The sequence below is a fragment of the Erinaceus europaeus genome, chromosome 1, assembly GCF_950295315.1.
Source record: "Erinaceus europaeus chromosome 1, mEriEur2.1, whole genome shotgun sequence".
Lineage (NCBI taxonomy): Eukaryota > Metazoa > Chordata > Mammalia > Eulipotyphla > Erinaceidae > Erinaceus > Erinaceus europaeus.
In genome coordinates this window covers 97,428,176-97,447,837 of record NC_080162.1, presented here as the reverse complement: position 1 = coordinate 97,447,837, position 19,662 = coordinate 97,428,176, and the positions used below count along the sequence as shown (strand labels likewise).

The window sequence follows — 19,662 nt, the reverse complement described above, 5'->3', positions numbered from 1 at the left end:
AAGTGAAACTGTCATAAGTCCTTAAATAAACAAGTAAGTACTCTGAATATTGGTCTCAGTGTCTTAGGTAGGTAGCTCTGAAGTTCTAGAACATGACTGACTTCAGCTTTGGGGCACATTAAATAATACTTTTAAATCTTTCAGATTTTTAGCAATTACACTAGCTTTGAACAGAATACTCACGGTAGCCCATCAAATTTTTTAAAGATGAGTTTGTGTTCTTGAAGTGAAAATGTTGGTAGAATGAATGCTGGTTATATGAACCCAGTAATAGTAAAGTAGTAAATCTCTTGATTTGTTGTGTTTCTGCAAATAAAGAATGTAAATTCCCTCAAGATAGGAGATGGAAACATTAAAAGGTGTTTTTTTTCACATATATATTTTTTTCCCTTTTGTTGCCCTTGGTTTTTTATTGTTCTTGTAGTTATTGTTGTGATTGATGTCGTCATTGTTAAATAAGACAGAGAGAAAGGGAGAGAGGAGATCAGAAGGGGAGAGAAAGATAGATAAGACACCTGCAGACCTGCTTCACTGCCTATGAAGCGATTCCCCTGCAGGTAGGGAGCCGGGGGCTCAAACCGGGATCCTTATTTTTTTTTTTAACCTGAGCACTGTTCAGCTCTGGTTTATAGTGGTGCAGGAGATTGAACCTGGGACTTAAGAGCTTCAGGCATAAGAGTCTCTTTGCATAACTATTATGCTATATACCCCGCCCTAAAAAAAAATTTTTTTTTCAGTAAAGATATTTTGACCTCAATCTTAAAAAGAGTCTTTCTGATGTTTTGTCTGCGTTGACTTACCTGCAGCCACTCTGAAATGAATGGAAAACTGCCGATCTATGACTCACTTTCAGATCTGTAATTACCTCAGACTAGGGACATCCGGAGTGACTTTAACTCAGCATTTTTCCTCTACATCCACTTAACTTTATTATAGTGCCTCCTAATTAATATCTGTGATGTGATGTTCCCTTAATGGAAATGGCCATTTCATCATCTATTTGATGTTGGATTTCTGCCATCTCTCTTCTTAGGAGAGTTTTAACCATGCGCTGCAATCTGTCTGCCTGATCAATTCCATTCCTTCAATGATGCATCCAGGCTCAGTGAGCTAACAGCTGTGACTGTGCTGCCTGAATCTGTAGAAGAGTTTGAGAAATGGGAAATAAATTAAATTTATCATCATGGTGGGGCATCTGGTTGGTATCAGACTTTTAAATGAATATGAAACAGGTCATGCAAACAAGCAAAATTTTTTTTATGCAGACAGTGTTATCCCTGTATGTGCAACTATTTTCCCTGGGGCAGCCATTCGCTTTATAAAACCTTTCAGTGAGTATAGATAGAGGAAAAAAAATTAAAACTACAATCTTCCCTTTTTTTTTTTCTTTTATCTCTTATTTTTCTTCCCCTACTCAACCTGATCCTCTACAACATCCAGCAAATAGCTGCAATGTTAGAGTGTGTTTCTGTGATACTGTTCAGTTGTTTTTGTTTGGTGAACCATAAAGCATATGTCCAGACAGGAAACTCACTGAGCAGACTGTCAGTACCTTCAGCAAAAGACCTATCTGGTAGTAAATGAATCACCCCAGACATTACAGATCTTTACTTTTTTATTTTCTTTGACACCCTTGAGTATATAGTACTGAAAAAGCTCACTGCTAAGTGATGCCAGTGCATTGGAAAAGATCTAAATTCACGTGAAGTTGACCCTTTCTTTTTTTTAATTTTTTATTTATAAATGACCCTTTCTTGATTATTACTAATAGTAGAAATGAAAGGCAAGACTGTTCTATCTCCTCCTGTGCATAATCACCATTGAGTGAGTGATAGTAATAAATGGAGGATAGACAACTGTGGAATAGATGTTTCCAAGGTTATAGCCCATTTGTAAGTTTTGGGTTGATGGGAAAGTCACGGCATTTTTTTTAAAGATTTTTATTTATTTATTAATGAGAAAGATAGGAGGAGAAAGAGAACCAGACATCTCTCTGCTGGTACATGTGCTGTCAGGGGTTGAACTTAGGACCTCATGCATGAGAGTCCAATGCTTTATCTACTGAACCATCTCCCAGACAACCATGACCTATTTTTTTCTATGCAAAAATGTGTCATGACTTTTTTGACAACTCAATAAAACACTTCAAATCTCCAAATACACTTTCCTATGTCCTTATTAAGACCAGTTAGCTATAGTTGGGCAGTAGCACAGTGGGTTAAGCACACGTGGCGCAAAGCGCAAGGACTAGCATAAGGATTCGGGTTCGAGCCCCCAGCTCCCCACCTGTAGGGGAGTCAGTTCACAAGCAGTGAAGCAGGTCTGCAGGTGTCTTTCTTTCCCCCTCCTCTCTCCATTTTACTCTGTCCTATCCAACAATGACAACATCAATAATAACTACAACAATAAAACAGCAAAGGCAACAAAAGAGAATAAATTTAAAAAAAAAAAACACTTGTTAGCTGTACCCTCCCCCACCCAAACCAGGTCATCATACATTTGTAGTCACCACTCTGGATTGCTTTTTTTTTTTTTTTTGGGGGGGGGGAGGGTTACAGACACCGTGACACCAAGCCATAGCACCTCCCATGTGGTGCCAGGGTTTTCACATGAGTTATACATATGAAAAGGCACATTTCCTACCCCTGCAATCCACCACTGTTTGTTTTAATTGTTATTTGCCATTAAAATATATCCAGCAACAAGGAATAAGTGTATTAACAAAGACCTAGTAAATGGCACAACTTTTTTTTTTTTTAAATCTTTCTAAGAAATAACAGATTATTTGTTTCAGGTACCGAACAGTACAGTGAATACACAGGCTATGCTGAAACATATCGTTGGGCCCGGAGTCATGAGGATGGAAATGAAAAGTGAGTTTGTTTCTTATTCTAGAATTCCATGACTAGAAGCTAGAGAATATGGGTTATTCAGTTATCATTTCACTTCTCAGTAAGATTATGTAGGTGGGGGAGTCGGACGGTAGCGCAGCGGTTTAAGTGCACATGGCACAAAGAGCAAGGACCAGCATAAGGATCCCGGTTTGAGCCCTGACTCCCCACCTGCAGGGGAGTCGCTTCACAGGCGGTGAAGCAGGTCTGTAGGTGTCTATCTTTTTCTCCCCCTCTCTGTCTTCCCCTCCTCTCTCCATTTCTCTGTCCTATCCAGCAATGATGACAACAATAATAATTACAACAATAAAACAACTAGGGCAACAAAAGGGAATAAATAAACAAAAAAATATTTTAAAAAAAAGATTATGTAGGTGGGAGAAATCTATGATGGGACCATTTGCCTAGTGTCACCAGTACAGCTAACAACAGAATGTTGCTGCTGAGGTCTTCTCTTATTAAAATTGAGTTTTATACTTGTACATCCTTGCTTCTTTACTAAATTAGTTTGCTTGAGATAAATTTTTATAAAGGTGCTGAAGTGTGTGTTATGTATGTGTAGGAAGGATGGAAGGATAGATATGAAAGTGAGCTGTGTGTTTGGGCTATTGCACCAAAGTGAAAGACTGGGGAGGGGGAATGTTCAGGTCCTGGAACATGATGGCAAGAAAGGACCTGGTGTGGGGGCTAGATTGTTACGTGGAAAACTGAGAAATGTTACACGTGTACAAAATATTTCACTGTTGACTATAAACCATTAATTCCTCCCCCCCAGTAAAGGGAGGGGAGTGAACTTTCTTTGCAAAAAAAAGAATCTACTAATACCCATGTATCTATAGAGACTATTATATCTCAAACCTGGCCTCTGGTTTCTTTCCCTTTGTTATGGTGAAAGATGTATAATTACATTAATGTTCTATGTGAATGTTTAATTCCTAACTATTTACAAACTAACATAAAGGTTTCTATTATTCTTCAGTTTGATATTTTTCTTGATGTATCAATATATCCAGGTTTATAAATATTGAAATTCCATATTTCCAAAATAATCATCTGATTCAGTTCTCCCCATTTCCATCAACAATGTCTTAATGTCTGCTTTCCGTCTTTGTCTTTTTAAAAAATAATTTTACCAGTGAGCACAGTAGGTAGAATGTTATACTGATAGAATACACATTTTTTATAACACTTCTTATATCTATTGCCTGGGTGGTTACATGGTGACATTATAATCCCAGTGGCTTAGAAACAGGTCTTTCAAAAGCAAAGGAAAAATGCACTCTTATCTTTAGTACTAGAGGAAAACAACTAAATGTCATCATTTCATTCATTCCAAGACTCTCTGAATGATGTTAGAACCTAAAAATAAAATGTTTGACTTGTTGGTTTGGTTTTAATGTTTTAACCCTGCTGAAAGTATCACAAACTCCAACCATTGTGCATCTTATTTTATGAAAGACGTTCTCTGTTCCTCATCTTCTCTTCCTTCTGTCCTGCCCCAGAGATGACTGGCAGCGGCGTGGCACAGAAATTGTCGCCATTGATGCCCTTCACTTCAGACGCTACCTTGACCAGTTTGTGCCTGAGAAAATCAGACGTGAGCTTAACAAGGCCAGTAACCTTATTTCTTAGTTCATCTGGCAGCTGTCATCTGTCATCTGCTTAACTGCATTTTATTAAAGCTGAAATTAATGCTTTCTGGTAATTCTTGCAGTGTCAGTATGTCTGCCCACAGCTTTTCTGATTTAATGGCTCTGTCAGTTTGTACAAGATGTACTTTCTATTTCATAATTGTTTGATTACTGAAGCCAGATAGACTGTTGCTTGATATTAAGCTGCACACATGCATTTATCTCATCAAGTACTTTTAGCTACTTTTGGTACATTATCTTTGTAAAACCATGTAGAAGTGAATGAGCCCTGAAAGTAGTTTTTAAACCTGCCCAGCAACATTTTCTGTACAAAGTAGGCTGTCAGGATTAAAACTGATAAAGTACGTGAGTCCAGTTAATATTGTTCTGCTATGGATAAGAGTCACATGTAAACTATTTATTGACTTGATAATTTGACATGTTTGTGATGACAATCTATGATTATTTTTTGATATTCAGAAATATAATTTAAAGTATAAAAACCAGAACTTTGAGGCAAAAGCTATACCTACCTATTGTTCTAATTTTCACTGCAGTTAGTAAAAGTAAACAAACTCTGTCATATAATAATGTACTGCTTCTATTCTCTAGACTTTGGGCATTACCAGAATAGTTGAGATTTTCCCCTTTTTTCTTCCATTTTTTATTTATGATTAATAATGGATTACCAGGTTTTAAGATTACAGTATATAGTCTCACACTATACCTAGCACCAAATTCTGTGTCTACACCCTCCTGCCTCTCAAAGATCACCACAGTAAGTGAGATGTTCCTTAGTCCCACAGATTACTCTCAACATCCAACTCATTTTTGAGAACCATTATTTAACTTCCATGAATGGAATTCTGTAAAAAAAAAACAAAATAGTATTATCTTTATTTATTGGATAGAGACATCCAGAAATCAAGAGAGAGGGGGTGGTAAGGAATGAGAGAGACAGAGAGACACTTATAGCACTGCTTCGCCACATGCAAAGCTTTCCCCCTGCAGGTGGGGACTGGGGGCTTGAACTCGGGTCCTTGAACATTGTTACATGTAGGTTCAACCAGGTGTGCCACCATCCAGCCCCCCATGAATAGAATTTGTTACAAAATTGTTTCTTAAAATAATGCAGTTTGTGATTTTGTGTGTCGCATGCCAGTCCTTACACAGACTTTCAGTTGTGATAAGCCAGATGTACCATTTAAAGGGGATTGGTGGCGTCCTTGGATTGGCATGTCTCCATTTACTATACAGTCTTTCTATTTTCCTGGGTCTTGGCACAGAAACAGTTTCTCTGTGGTGTCCTTTTTATCCCAGATCAATTGCCTTGCTGTTCATATTGTTAGAAAAATAAACAACCAAATAATCCAGAAAAAAAGTACTACTTTTATAGTTTAGTAAACATCTTAAACATAATTATATTTATTATCTTATATGTTAGTCTATAGGGAATCCAATTTATTGTTGAATGTGTTTTCTTATAAATGATAGGTTGTGGGCCAGTAACTAGTTTAATTGGATAGTACACTGCTTTTCCTTGTACACAACACAAGTTTGAGGTTTGAGCCAGACCCCCCCCCCACCTCACTGAAGGAAGTTTCAGTGTTGTATTCTCTCTCTCTCTCTCTCTCTCTGTTCCTGCCTTTATCTTTAAAAAAATAAATAAATAATTTACACATTTTGGGCTAGGTGATGGCACACCTGGTAGAGCACACAGATTACTATGTATGAGGGCCACAGTTCAAGCCCCTAGTCCCCACTACAGGCTGAGGAGTTTCATATGAGCTGTAAGATCTCTCTTTCTGGCTATCCTCCTACCCCAATCTCTCTGTCTCACCTTCTATCCCCCCCAAAAAAAAAAAGAAAAAAAACTCCCTCCAATGGTGGCATCTTTGTGCAAGCATTAAGCTCTAGCAGAGGGTATGAACTTGAACAGCAAGTTTTTTCACTGTTTCCCAAAGTTGAACTTATGTAATTATGTTGTTGTTTTTTTAAAGTAGGTCTTCAGAAAAATTACCCGTGAAACTTATTCTTTGATGTATCATTTATAATTGTTGGTATGACAGTTGATAGGTCTTACTGTACAGATTATCTTTTTTTTTTTTTGCCTCCAGGGTTATTGCTGGGCTCAATGCCTACACTACGAATTCACTACTCCTGGAGGCCATTTTTCTCATTTTGTTGCCCTTGTTGTTGTTGTTATTGTTGCCTTTGCTGTTGTTGTTTGATAAGACAGAGAAAAATCGATAGAGATGGGGAAGATAGACAGGAGGAAAGACAAGACACCTGCAGACCTGCTTTCACCACATGTGAAGTGATGCCTCCCTGCAGGTGGGGAGCTGGGTCTCGAAACAGGATCCTTACACCTGTCACAGCTTGCATTTCGCACAATGTGCGCTTAGCCCACTACACTTCCGCCAGACCCCCAGATTATCTTTCATTATGCTACGTACATGTTCAGTGTGAGCCAACTATCCCAAACTCTTGCCTTAAAGAAGTTGTGGGGCTGGGTGGTGACATACCTGGTTGAGCACACATGTTACAATGTGCAAGGACCCAGGTTCAAGGCTCCATACCCTACCGGCAGGGGGAAAGCTTTGCAAGTGGTGAAGCAGTGCTACAGGTGTCTCTCATTCTGTCCCTCTTTATTTCTGCCTACCCTCTCAATTTCTGGCTGTCTATCCAATAATAAAGATAATAAAAAATTAAAAAGATACGATTAAAGAAAAGAAGCTGTTGCCAAACATATGCTTTTACTAGGTAACATACTCAGTAGAGGATACATCTCTAGATTTTTATCAGATATTATTTATTAAGCATATGTTTAGATTTTTAAATTTTTTTTAAAAACATTTATTCCCTTTTGTTGCCCTTGTTGTTTTTTAATTGTTATAGTTATTGTTGTTGTTGTTGGATAGGACAGAGAGAAATGGAGAGAGGAGGGGAAGACAGAGAGGGAGAGTAAGATAGACACATGCAGACCTGCTTCACTGCTTGTAAAGCGACTCCCCTGGAGGTGGGGAGCCGGGGACTCGAACCGGGATCCAAACACCGGTCCTTGCGCTTAACCCACTGTGCTACTGCCCTACTCCCTGTAGATTTTTTTAAAAAACAATATTGGGGGAGTCGGGCTATAGCTCAGTGGGTTAAGCGCAGGTGGCGCAAAGCACAAGGTCGGCATAAGGATCCAGGTTCGAGCCCCCAGCTCCCCACCTGCAGGGGAGTCGCTTCACAAGCGGTGAAGCAGGTCTGCAGGTGTCTGTCTTTCTCTGCCCCTCTCTGTCTTCCCCTCCTCTCTCCATTTCTCTCTGTCCTATCTAACAATGACAACATCAGTAACAATAATAACTACAACAACAACGAAAAACAACAAGGACAACAAAAGAGAAAATAAATAAATAAAAATATATTTTTAAAAAATCTAAAAAAAAAACAATATTGGTACTTGATATTAGAAGACATTTAAATAAGGAGTAGGTAAGAAAATGTGTTTCTTTATTATCAGCTTAAAGTTTCCATAAAATAAATTATGGGTAAAATTTATATCCTGTCTCATAATATTTACTATATAAAATAAATTTTAAAGATATGAAGTCTTGGTATGTGTGAATAGTATCATCAACGCTTAAACATTTGCTCGCAGTCTTTTTCTTCTATGCAAAAAAGAATGACTAAATAACCTGGCATTGAGAAAGATGGATTAGTGCAGAAAGTAGCTCCCAAACTTGACAAAAGTATATGAATATGACTATTTACCCTGTTTGTTCTGACCTACGGTCCATACATATATTCAGATTTAGCTCAGCAGCCTCTGAGTCCCTGTCAGTCTGAGCTCACAGTCCATAATCACAGCTGGGAACATTCTAGACTGTACTTATTTCAGGACCAGTCTTCCTCAAGTGGCAGAGTATGTTTGACCCAGCCTCCCTTCAGAGAGTGGGGCAGTTCTTACCATTGCTACTTTATAGTGAGGGCAAGGTCCTAGAGAAGCCTACAGAATGGCTTTTATGATGACAGTCCTAATGGGAACGACCAGTGATGCTGAAGAGGGAACTATTAGATTCCAGGTCCATACTGTTTATGGAAGAATCCATGGATACGCTGACTAGGGCCCCAAATGATAGGGTAGCTTGGTATTGACCAAAAAGGCCATCATTAATTATGAAACTTTTTTTTAAATTTAATTTTATTTATTTATTCCCTTTTGTTGCCCTTGTTTTTTTTTATTGTTGTAGTTATTATTGATGTCGTTGTTGTTGGATAGGACAGAGAGAAATGGAGAGAGGAGGGGAAGACAGAAAGGGAGAGAAAGACAGACACCTGCAGACCTGCTTCACCGCCTGTGAAGGGATCTGCCTGCAGGTGGAGAGCCGGGGGTTCGAACCGGGATCCTGACGCCGGTCCTTGAGCTTAGCGCCACCTTCACTTAACCCACTGTGCTACAGCCTGACTCCCAATTATGAAACTTTTAAGAGATCTCAGAGCCTTTCCCTATGAAGAACCTGACAACTCTTTTATGGTCTCTATCATTATGTAATTTTTGTTTATTATTAAAGAGGTAGTATTACTACTGTAAAAGGGATAACACCTAGATTAGTGACTATCTTATTTTCCAGTATTTGAGGGATCATTTTCCTGCTAGAGAAGAAGGAATGTCCCCTCTAAAGAGGACTCAAAGGAATATGCTGCTTTCTTATTTCTGACACTGTAGTTGCTTAGTTTTAATATAAAAAAAGATAATTTTGTATCTATCCAGTATAAATATCTTTTAATTTTTATCAATACCAAATGAAGTTTACTTTCAGTTTTATTGTTTTGTTAATTTTTAAATACTTTATAGTGTATTTTTCTTCTAGCAATCCATGGTTCAGTTCTCTTATAATTTATCATTTAGTGTACACTAAGCTATTTTTGCTTATTAAAGAAAAATTAGCCCAGATGTATAGAGACTGCAGTGAAGAAAGACTGAAACCATTCTGACAGTATAAAATGGATACACAAAATAAGAAACCAAGAAATAATTCTCTTCACCTAGGTATGTTAGGAGAATTTGACAGAAAGCCAAGTGGTCGAATTATTTCTATTCTGACAGAGTGTGTGTTCTTCCCTGTGTTGGCAAAAAGACAGAGCTTCTATATCTTTTAAGAACCAACTCAAAAACATTGAGCCCTTTGATCTTTTTTTCACCTGAAAGATATTTTTCAGAAGCTCCATGCATCTGATTATACAGGTAATTTGTGAGTTCTAGTTTAAGCACTATACCACAACATTGAATAATGGTCTGGTACCAATGTATAATTAATATCTGTCAGGATTTATAGCCAGATAGAAGGAATAGTCTTGTTAATCCATCCAGGCTGTGTAGAGCAAATTTAATATCTTGGTGAAAACTCAGAGAACAGTTTAGTACCTGTGGGCTTCATGGAAGCATCTTTATTTATTTTTAGTTATTCTCTGCAAACATTCATCACAGGCCATTTTCTTTGTATTTACTATTATTCATAAACTATATTTTAGGCTTTGTTTCATACTTGAGAAAATCCAGGGGGAATGTACACTGCTGTTATATTAAGCCTCTTAATATAGTCTGATAGTTTCAGAAAACTAAGAACCCTTAGGTGGCAGTAAGACCAAGGCTAACTAGACATACAGCAAAGAACTAAAAGCCAGAAACTCCCAGACCTTAAATTGTAGCCTTCTCATATACTAAATGAGCTTCCTGGTTAATACCTAGCTACCACCTGTACCATATATTACACTTTTCTTAAGTTATTGCCAACATTTTTCATATTGTAGCCTAAAATAGAACTATTATATGAAAGCTAGAACATCTTACAGTTATAAGAGGGAAATATATACATCCATATTCATTCCACCCATATTATACAGAGTTGTCACTAAAGTGGTGCCTGCACACATTGCCACTGCTCTTAGTGACTTTTTTTTTTTTTAAGAAATGAGGTAGAGGGAGAAAAAGAGATACCTGCAGCAGTGCTCCAGCACTCATGGAACTTGATCCTGCAGGTGAAAACCTGTGGCTTAAACCTGGAATTATAAGGAAGCTTAAAGGTTATTTTGTAACCAAGTTTAGGCATCCCTTTTATACATGGTTGCTTGCTTGTTACTAAGCATTTCAGTGGTGAGGAGTTTCTCATAGTTAGTAGTCTAGTTATAGTAATTCAGAGTGAGTGCAGAGGTAGCATAAAAATGGTGATAAGAGCCATTCAAGGAAATCAGTGTCTTAAGTACCTTTTCCTCTATTAGTTCATAGTTTATAACTGGTATATCATCAGTTCTTAAAATATCTTGATATTTCCCCATAGGTTTGTTTGAATCAGAAGAGAAATCCAAGGGCTTGAGTTTTTCAAAACAAACAGATAATAGAACTAATTATTTTTTATTTTTTTATTATTTTAATTTACTTATAAAAAGGAAACAGTGACAAAACCATAGGATAAGAAGGGTACAACTCCACACAATTCCCACCACCAGAACTCCGTATCCCATCCCCTCCCCCAATAGCTTTCCTATTCTTTATCACTCTGGGAGTATAGACCCAAGGTCATTGTAGGATACTAAAGGTGGAAGGTCTGTCTGGCTTCTGTAATCGATTCCTCGCTGAACATGGGCATTAACAGGTCGATCCATACTCCCAGCCTCTCTCTCTCTCTTTCCCTAGTGGGGCGTGGTTCTGGGAAATCGGAGCTCCAGGATACATTGGTGAGGTTGTCTGTCCAGGGAAGTCTGGTTGGCATCATGGTAGCATCTGGAACCTGGTGGCTGAAAAGAGAGTTAACATATAAAGCCAAACAAGTTGTTGACCAATCATGAACCTAAAGGCTGGAATACTGCAGATGAAGAGTTGGGGGCAGGGTCTCCGTTTTATAGATAACTAGTAGGCCTATTTTAGTTATATTCCAAAGAGCTTGTGGTTATACTAGTTTTTGTTGGTTTTTTTTTGTTTTTTGTTTTTCCCTGAGCCTGAAGTCTGATTATGCAGGTGGATCCAAGTTATTGTCTGGGGAGATTATGTCATGGCTGGAAAAAGGACCAAAAAGCTGGATCAGGGAAGAGAGTAGCTCCCAATTATGGGAAAGGTGTATAAATATTGTTAACTGTAAACCCCATCGGTTTGATGTGATCTGGAGCCCATATTCAGCTTAGGAGCTTATGTGACCTCTGTATCCCTGTAGACCCCAGTTCACATTCTGTGGTCATGAGTAGGAACATTTCAAGATGCCCCAATATCAGGACCCATCTTCCTCAGGTGTAGCATAGAATATGTTGTCCAGCCTCCCTTCAGAGGATGGAACATTCTCTACCATTGCTGATCCAAGTTGAGGGCAAGGTCCTATGGGGGCCCACAAAGGGGTCTATTTTGTTGTTCCTGATAGAGTTTTTCAAAAGAAACAAATAATATAACTGATTTTTTTTTTAACTTCCTTGTATAAAACCAAGATTTTCTGTTCTTCCCTTACTTTGGCCTCTCAGGGAAACAAAAAGAGGAAGAAAAAAATGAGATAAATGAATAATAAATACTGTTCTTGTACACCAGTTAGAAAGATTCTTAGTGTTTAGTCATTCATGTGTTTTGATGTGTCTTTATCCTACAGGCTTACTGTGGATTTCTCCGTCCTGGAATTTCTTCAGAAAATCTTTCTGCAGTGGCCACAGGAAATTGGGGCTGTGGTGCCTTTGGTGGCGATGCTAGATTAAAGGGTGAGTGAATGAGTTACAAAAAGGATGACAATTGCACCAAAGTAAAGACTCTGGAGTGGGAGGGTGGGGGAGAGTACAGGTCCTAGGAAAGAATGACAGAGGACCTAGTGAGGCTTGTATTGTTATGTGAAAAACTGAGAAATGTTATGCATGTACAAACTATTGTATTTATTGTAAAACATTAATCCCCCAATAAAGAAATATTTTTAAATGTAAAAAAGTAAACAACTGAAGAAATTGGGGGGAGGATGACAGCACTCTGATCACAGAGAAACTTTAGTCTTTTTGAAACAAATTTCTAATATTTTGATATAAGAGAGCACAAAGATCTAAGTGAAAAGAGACCCACCCTACTAGGGAAAGAGAGAGGCAGACTGAGAGTATGGATTGACCTGTCAATCAATGCCCATGTCCAGTGGGGAAGCAATTACAGAAGCCAGACCTTCCACCTTCTACTACAACCCACAGTGACCTTGGGTCCATACTCCCAGAGGGATAAAGAATGGGAAAGCTATGGGGAGGGGGGGTGGCGAGGATGGGATATAGAGATCTGGCAGTGGGAATTATGTGGAGTTGTACCCCTCCTATCCTACAGTTTTGTTAATGTCTCCTTTTTAAAATAAATAAATAAATAAGAAAATTAAAAAAGAGAGAAAGAATGTTTGACAACATTCTTTTCTTCTTATTGTATTTAAAATAACTATTACTTTTATTTGCTATTTCCCTGCATAGGCCATTTGCCTCTTCAATATGCCAGTCACGGTTAAATAAATAGTAAGAGTTCAAAGTGATTATGAGGCTTCAAATGAAAGCACCCACTCCAGCATTTCCATATATAGATGTAACTTTTTTTTTTTTTTTGTAAAAACACTTATTTTTATTTATTTATTTTTTTAGTAAATACATAAATCTTAAAAACAAATTGAGTCCTGGGCCGGGTGGTGGGTGCACCAGGTTAAGCGCGCATGTTACAATGTGCAGGGACCTGGGTTCAAGTCCTCAGTCCCCACCTGCAGGGGGAAAACTTTTTTTTTTTTACTCTGATTTTTTTTTTTAATTGGGGAATTAATGTTTTACATTCAGCAGCAAGTACAATAATTTGTACATGCATAAAATTCCCCAGTTTCCCGTATAACAATACAACCCCCACTAGGTCCTCTGAATCCTTGTTGGACCTGTATTTCCCCCCCCCCCCCACCCCAGAGTCTTTTACTTTGGTGTGATATGCCAATTTCATTTCAGGTTCTACTTCTGTTTTCTTTTCTGATCTTGTTTTTCAACTTCTGCCTGAGAGTGAGATCATCCCATATTCATCCTTCTGTTTCTGACTTATTTCGCTTAACATGAATTTTTCAAGGTCCATCCAAGATCGGCTGAAAATGGTGAAGTCACCATTTTTTTATAGCTGAGTAGTATTCCATTGTGTGTATAGACCACAACTTGCTCAGCCACTCTTCTGTTGTTGGACACCTGGGTTGCTTCCAGGTTTTGGCTACTACAAATTGTGCTACCAAGAACATATGTGTACACAGATCTTTTTGGATGGATATGTTGGGTTCCTTAGGATATAGATGTAACTTTTATGGACAGAGCCATTTTGTTGACTCACTCTTTCATTCTTGTTTTTTAAGTATCCTTTTTCCTTTTAATTTTTTTATTATCTTTATTTATTTATTGGATAGAGGCATACAGAAATTATGAGGAGAAGGAGAGATAGAGAGGGAGAGAAAAAAAAAAAATACTTGCAGCACTGTTTCACCACTTGCAAAGCTTTCCCCCTGCATACTAGGGACTGGGAGCTTGAACTTAAGTCCTTGTACATTATAACATGCGCTAAACCAGGTGCACCACCACCTGAACTCAGTCCCTTTGACTCACTCATTCATCACAGTTTTGTTTTGGTTTTGTTTATTTTTATGCAGTGCTAGGATGGAACTCAGGAACTTTCATTCATGCAAGCCATGTACTCTATTGCTGAGCCATATCCCAGCTCTTCATACCCTAAACTTATGGGGCACCTGCCATGTTCTAGGCTCTGTATTAGGCTCTGAGAGTACAGAGGTGAATAAGATATGGGTCCTGGTCTGGAACTCACAGCGCAAAATATGAGAAAGAGGCATAGACATGTAAAACAACAGTAAGTGCTTTTATAGAGACACACAAGTGGGGAAATAAAACTTGAAAGAGCTTCACAAATGGCACATGTAAGGAGCCTTTTTAGCACTCAAGATGGATAGCTTCTTACTGTTTATGATTGCAAAATCACACAATCTGATCAGTAAAGCTAGTGGCCATTTACCAAATTATAGCATTTTCTTTACTCTCAAAAATATCAATTATGGGGGTCAGGCGGTGGCGCAGTGGGTTAAGCGATGTGGCGCAAAGCGCAGGGACCAGCGTAAGGATCCCGGTTCGAGCCCCCGGCTCCCCACCTGCAGGGGAGTCGCTTCACAGGCGGTGAAGCAGGTCTGCAGGTGTCTATCTTTCTCTCCCCTTCTCTGTCTTCCCCTCCTCGCTCCATTTCTCTCTGTCCTATCCAACAACGAATTGCGTCAACAAGGGCAATAATAATAACCACAACAAAGCTACAACAAGGGCAACAAAAGGGGGGGGGGAAATGGCCTCCAGGAGCGGTGAATTCATGGTGCAGGCACCAAGCCCAGCAATAACCCTGAAGGAGGAAAAAAAAAATCAATTATATAACAATATTATATCCTAACTTAGGGTGCTTACTGCTGGTTATGTATCAGCTTAACTTGACAGGTTCCAACTAGGAATTCTATAATACAATCCTGGTAGGAACTACATGGAGTTGATGCAAACCGCATAGCTTAAGGGCAAGTTTCTGTGCTATTTTGTCCTGTTACTAGACTACCCATAAGGTTAAGAGTGGAGGTGTGTCATGCTATCCACACATCTGGTTAACTAGTTACTAGTCCTTTGAGAGGTTCACCTAACTTCCCTCTGGCTTAATAATTGACTAGACTGACTCACAGAACTTAGGGAAGTTCTACTACATTGTTTGGTTTTGTTTTGTTCAGTTTTGACCAGAACACTGTTCAGCTCTGGTTTATGATGGCTCTAGGGATTGATTCTAGAATTTTATGAACCTCAGGCATGAGAGCCTTGTGCATAACCATTATGCTATCTTCCCAAAAGTTTACTGTAGTTTCATTGTTATGGATACACATGATGTAACATCTGTGAGGGAATGCAGAGCTTTCCTGCCCTCTTCCTAAGTGTAAAATAATGGGTGATGGGTAGATAGCATAATTAGGGAAAGAGGCTCTCATGCCTGAAGCTCCAAAATCCCAGGTTCAATCCCCCACACCACCATAAGCCAGAGCTGAACAATGCTCTGGTTTTAAAAAAAAAAAAAAAAAAAGTCTGGGATGTGGCGCAGTGGATAAAGCATTGGACTCTCAAGCATGAGGTCCTGAGTTCAATCCCCAGCAGCACATGAACCAGAGTAATGTCTGGTTCTTTCTTCTCTTCCCCCTCACTCCCCTCCTCCTTTTTTCTTCTTCATGAATAAATAAGATCTTTTTTTTAAAAAAAACAAGTGTAAAGTCACTTCATTTCCCCAGCTTACCAATGTTTGCCAACCAGGAAGTTCCACATATCTTTGGTGTTCAAAGTTTATATTGAGGTTTAATTTCGTATGTATCATTGGTCGTGTAACTGAACTTAACCTCCAGCCCTCCCTCCATTTCTTTGAGGTCACTGGCTTGAATTCCAAATACGAAAGCTACACTAAAACTAGGAATGCACCTATAGTTAATAAAAATGTTTTTACTCAGGTAATTCTTTGAGTTTTTGAGGCTCCTACCAGGCAGGACAAAGATCACAAAAATTATTTGGTTGTAGGACAATTATTAAAGTAACAAGAAAAATAGTCCAAGCAAACATTAAGCTATGAGTTGGCCTTCATAATCAAACTAGATGTATCAAAAAGATGTATCTTGAAAATAGAAAAGTTGTGGGCATAACTTGTGAGTCTGTTATTTTTTTTTAAACTGGTACATCATTAATTTTTTTAAATTTTTTTATATTTATTTATTCTCCCTTTTGTTGCCCTTGTTTTTTTTATTGTTGTTGTAGTTATTATTGTTGTTGTTATTGATGTCACCGTTGTTAGATAGGACAGAAAGAAATGGAGAGAGGAGGGGAAGACAGAGAGGAGGAAAGATACACACCTGCAGACCTGTTCACCTCCAGTGAAGCGACTCCCCTGAAGGTGGGGAGCCGGGGGCTCAAACCGGGATCCTTATGCAGGTCCTTGTGCTTCGCTGGTACATCATTATTTTTTAATCTAGAAAATATAAAATGTAAAAATCACTGATTTTTAGCATTTTGGTGACCATCCTTTCAAACATTTATGTTTAACAGTCTGTATTGCCATTTGGAGTCAGCAAAATATCTCACTTGGTTAGTGTGCTACTTTGTCCTATACACATGTTCCCACGTTTGACCCTGGCACTACCACATTGAAAAAAGCTTCGCTGCTGTGGTTTTCTCTCTCTCTCTCTCCATACCCATCTCATCGCTGTGTTGATAATTTCAACAGCAGCAAATGTAGATTTGCTGTTAACATGTTTTAGTAGCTATAAGGCATTCTATTGTGTGTACCTGTGTACCATGATTGCATATATGTCTTCATTCACAGATCATTTGTTTTCTTTATTATAGGAATATTTCAGCATATAGTTAGATATTTTACCCTTAGGGTTAGACCCTAGAAGTAAGATTATTGACTCTAAGGATATCTGTTCTTTATATCTCAACACTTGTTGTAAATTATCCTTCAGAGAAACTCTCAGTTTACATTGTCTTCCTTGCATGAGCAACCACTATGGAATAGGATTTCATCAGTCCTTTTAATGTCTCTGAAAGTCAGCTGTTTCTTTTCTTCTTTCTTTCTTTCTGGCCACTTTTATGTTTTTAAAGTCGCTTTTTTATATATCTTCTGCTCATTTGTCATTTTAGATGTACATTTCATTGTTTATTGACTGGTAATAATGATTTGTATCTTATAGATTACTCTGTAATTGCCATGTGTTGTAGGTAGTTATCTCAAGTTTGTGTTTTTTTTTTTTCTCATTTATTTTGGCATCTTTTGGGTTATTGTCATAACAGGTAATTTTTTTATGTTTACATTTTTGTGGCATTCTTAGAAAAATCTTTCCTATTCCTTTATTTTAAAGACTTTCAACCACATATTCTTCATATTCAAAATATGGCCACATGATACTATTTTCAGCATTTTGGAAGTCTGCAGAAAAGAGAATATCTTGCTTTTATTTTATGAAATTCTTTATCATCCTGAATTTGTTTGAGAAAATCTGTTTTCTACTCTGGGCTTATTGATCTTATGACAGACACTTTTTCTGGTTTTCTCTTAAGTAAAATGAATGAGTAGGTTCATATCATCAATCCAGAAACCAGATCTTCCATAGCCTTGGTCATTTGTGATAGACAATTTTGGAAGCTTTATAAATGTGTTTGTTTCTTTCCTCTCCTTTATGACACAAAAAATCTTTCTCTCGGGCTATAATTTTGCTTCCTCTGTTGAAGATTAGGAGTAGTATTCAAAGATTTTCACTATAAATTTTCTCAGCTATTGAAATTTAATCTTAGATTGCTTTTTGACAGATGCCCTCCTTCGTTTGCTTGAATGGTCTTTTAAAAAAGTAAAAGTAGGGAGTCGGGCTGTAGCACAGCGGGTTAAGCACAGGTGGCACAAAGCACAAGGATCGGCATAAGGATCCCAGTTCGAACCCCAGCTCCTCACCTGCAGGGGGAGTCGCTTCACAGGCAGTGAAGCAGGTCTGCAGGTGTCTATCTTTCTCTCCTCCTCTCTGTCTTCCCCTCCTCTCTCCATTTCTCTCTGTCCTATCCAACAACGACAACAACAATAAAACAATAAGGGCAACAAAAGGGAATAAATAAATAAAATAAAAAATAAAAAAAGTAAAAGTAGTCATAATGTCTCTTGGGGATTATTTGCTAAAACTGAATTTGGAAAGAAATTATGATACAGGTATATAGTAAAATAATAGGCATTAAAAGCTATTTCATAAATATCCCTGCTGACATGGAATACTGCCAAATTATATGAGATGCACAGTATCTCCATCTTTATCTGATTATGTGCAAAGGTTGGCTTTGGTTGTCCCTAGGTGAGTTTATGTTCTTCTTTGTTTTCTTCTTAATCTGTTTTTGTTTGTTTGTATGAACATATTACTTTTGTAACCAAAAAATCCTATAAAAAATTTAATAAGAAATATTATAGAGGCTGGGTGGCAATGTACCTGGTAGAGACCATGTGATATAATGCTTAATGTCGTGGATTTAAGCCCCTGGTCCCAACTGCCAGAAGGAAAGCTTCAAAACTAGTGTAGCAATGTTGCCGTAGTAGAGGGTGTGGGTGTGTGTCCCTCTCTTATCTTCCCCTCCTCCCCCTTTGTGATTATAATAAAGTATAAGATTGTAAGATTTCAGCATATAGTTCCACACCACACCCACTACCAAAGTTCTGTGTCCCCACCTTCCCACCTTCCAAAGATAACTACCATAGTCTTCAAAGCTCTTAGAAACAGTTTGTTTGTTTCTGATGTTTGTTTTTCAAATACATGTGTATCTGATCTCTAGATTACACATATGAGTGAAATCATCTGGTAGTTGTCTTCCATCTCTTATTTCACTAAGCATATCACCTCAAATTCTATACATTTTGTCCCAAAGAATACAATATCATCTTTTTTGATTCATGGAATATATATCCTATAACTTCTTTAGCCAGGCATCTTCTGGTGGCCATTTAAGCTATTCCCACTCTTTCTTTCACATGTGGGATACACATGTACATGTCCCTTTGGGTAAATGTTTGTGTGTTCTTTGGGTAAATGCCTAAGAGTGATATTGCCAGATCATATGGTAATTTCACTTTTATTTGTTTAAGAGCTCTTTAGAGAGTTTTCCATAAGAGCTGTACTAGTTTGCATTCTCACCAGCAGTGTAGAAACTTTTATTCCATGTGCTTCCCCAGTTCCTAGAATAGGTTCATGTCTGATATTCTTCATTCAAGGTTTCTGGAGTGGCTTAGAGATGCTACTGAGTTAGTGGATTTGGAAATGACTTGAGAATTTTTTTTTAATATTTTTATTTATTATTGGATAGAGAGAGAGAAATTGAGAGGATGGGAGAGGTAGAGGGAAAGAGACAGAGACACCTGCAGCCCTGTTTCATCACTCATGAAGCTTTCCCCCTGCAGGTGGGAACCAGGGGCTTAAACCTGAGTCCTTGCAAACTGTAATGTGACCACTTAACCAGATGTGCCACTGCCTGGTCCTGAAAATTTCTCGTAACTGTCTTGGAGTTGCTAATGATCAGCCATGTTTACAAATCACTGCATTTGC

General features: G+C 38.1%; 1 protein-coding gene across 2 annotated transcripts in view; it reads left to right on the top strand.

Moving 5' to 3' along the window:
• The window catches only part of PARG (poly(ADP-ribose) glycohydrolase), a 120,179-nt gene that overhangs the window by 89,590 nt on the left and 10,927 nt on the right, over positions 1-19,662 (top strand). For both annotated transcript variants that reach the window (XM_060191551.1, XM_007526490.3), the window contains exons 14-16: positions 2,795-2,873; positions 4,394-4,502; positions 12,139-12,244. In XM_060191551.1, the coding sequence (XP_060047534.1) occupies positions 2,795-2,873; positions 4,394-4,502; positions 12,139-12,244 (294 nt within the window). The remainder of the gene's footprint in view (positions 1-2,794; positions 2,874-4,393; positions 4,503-12,138; positions 12,245-19,662) is intronic.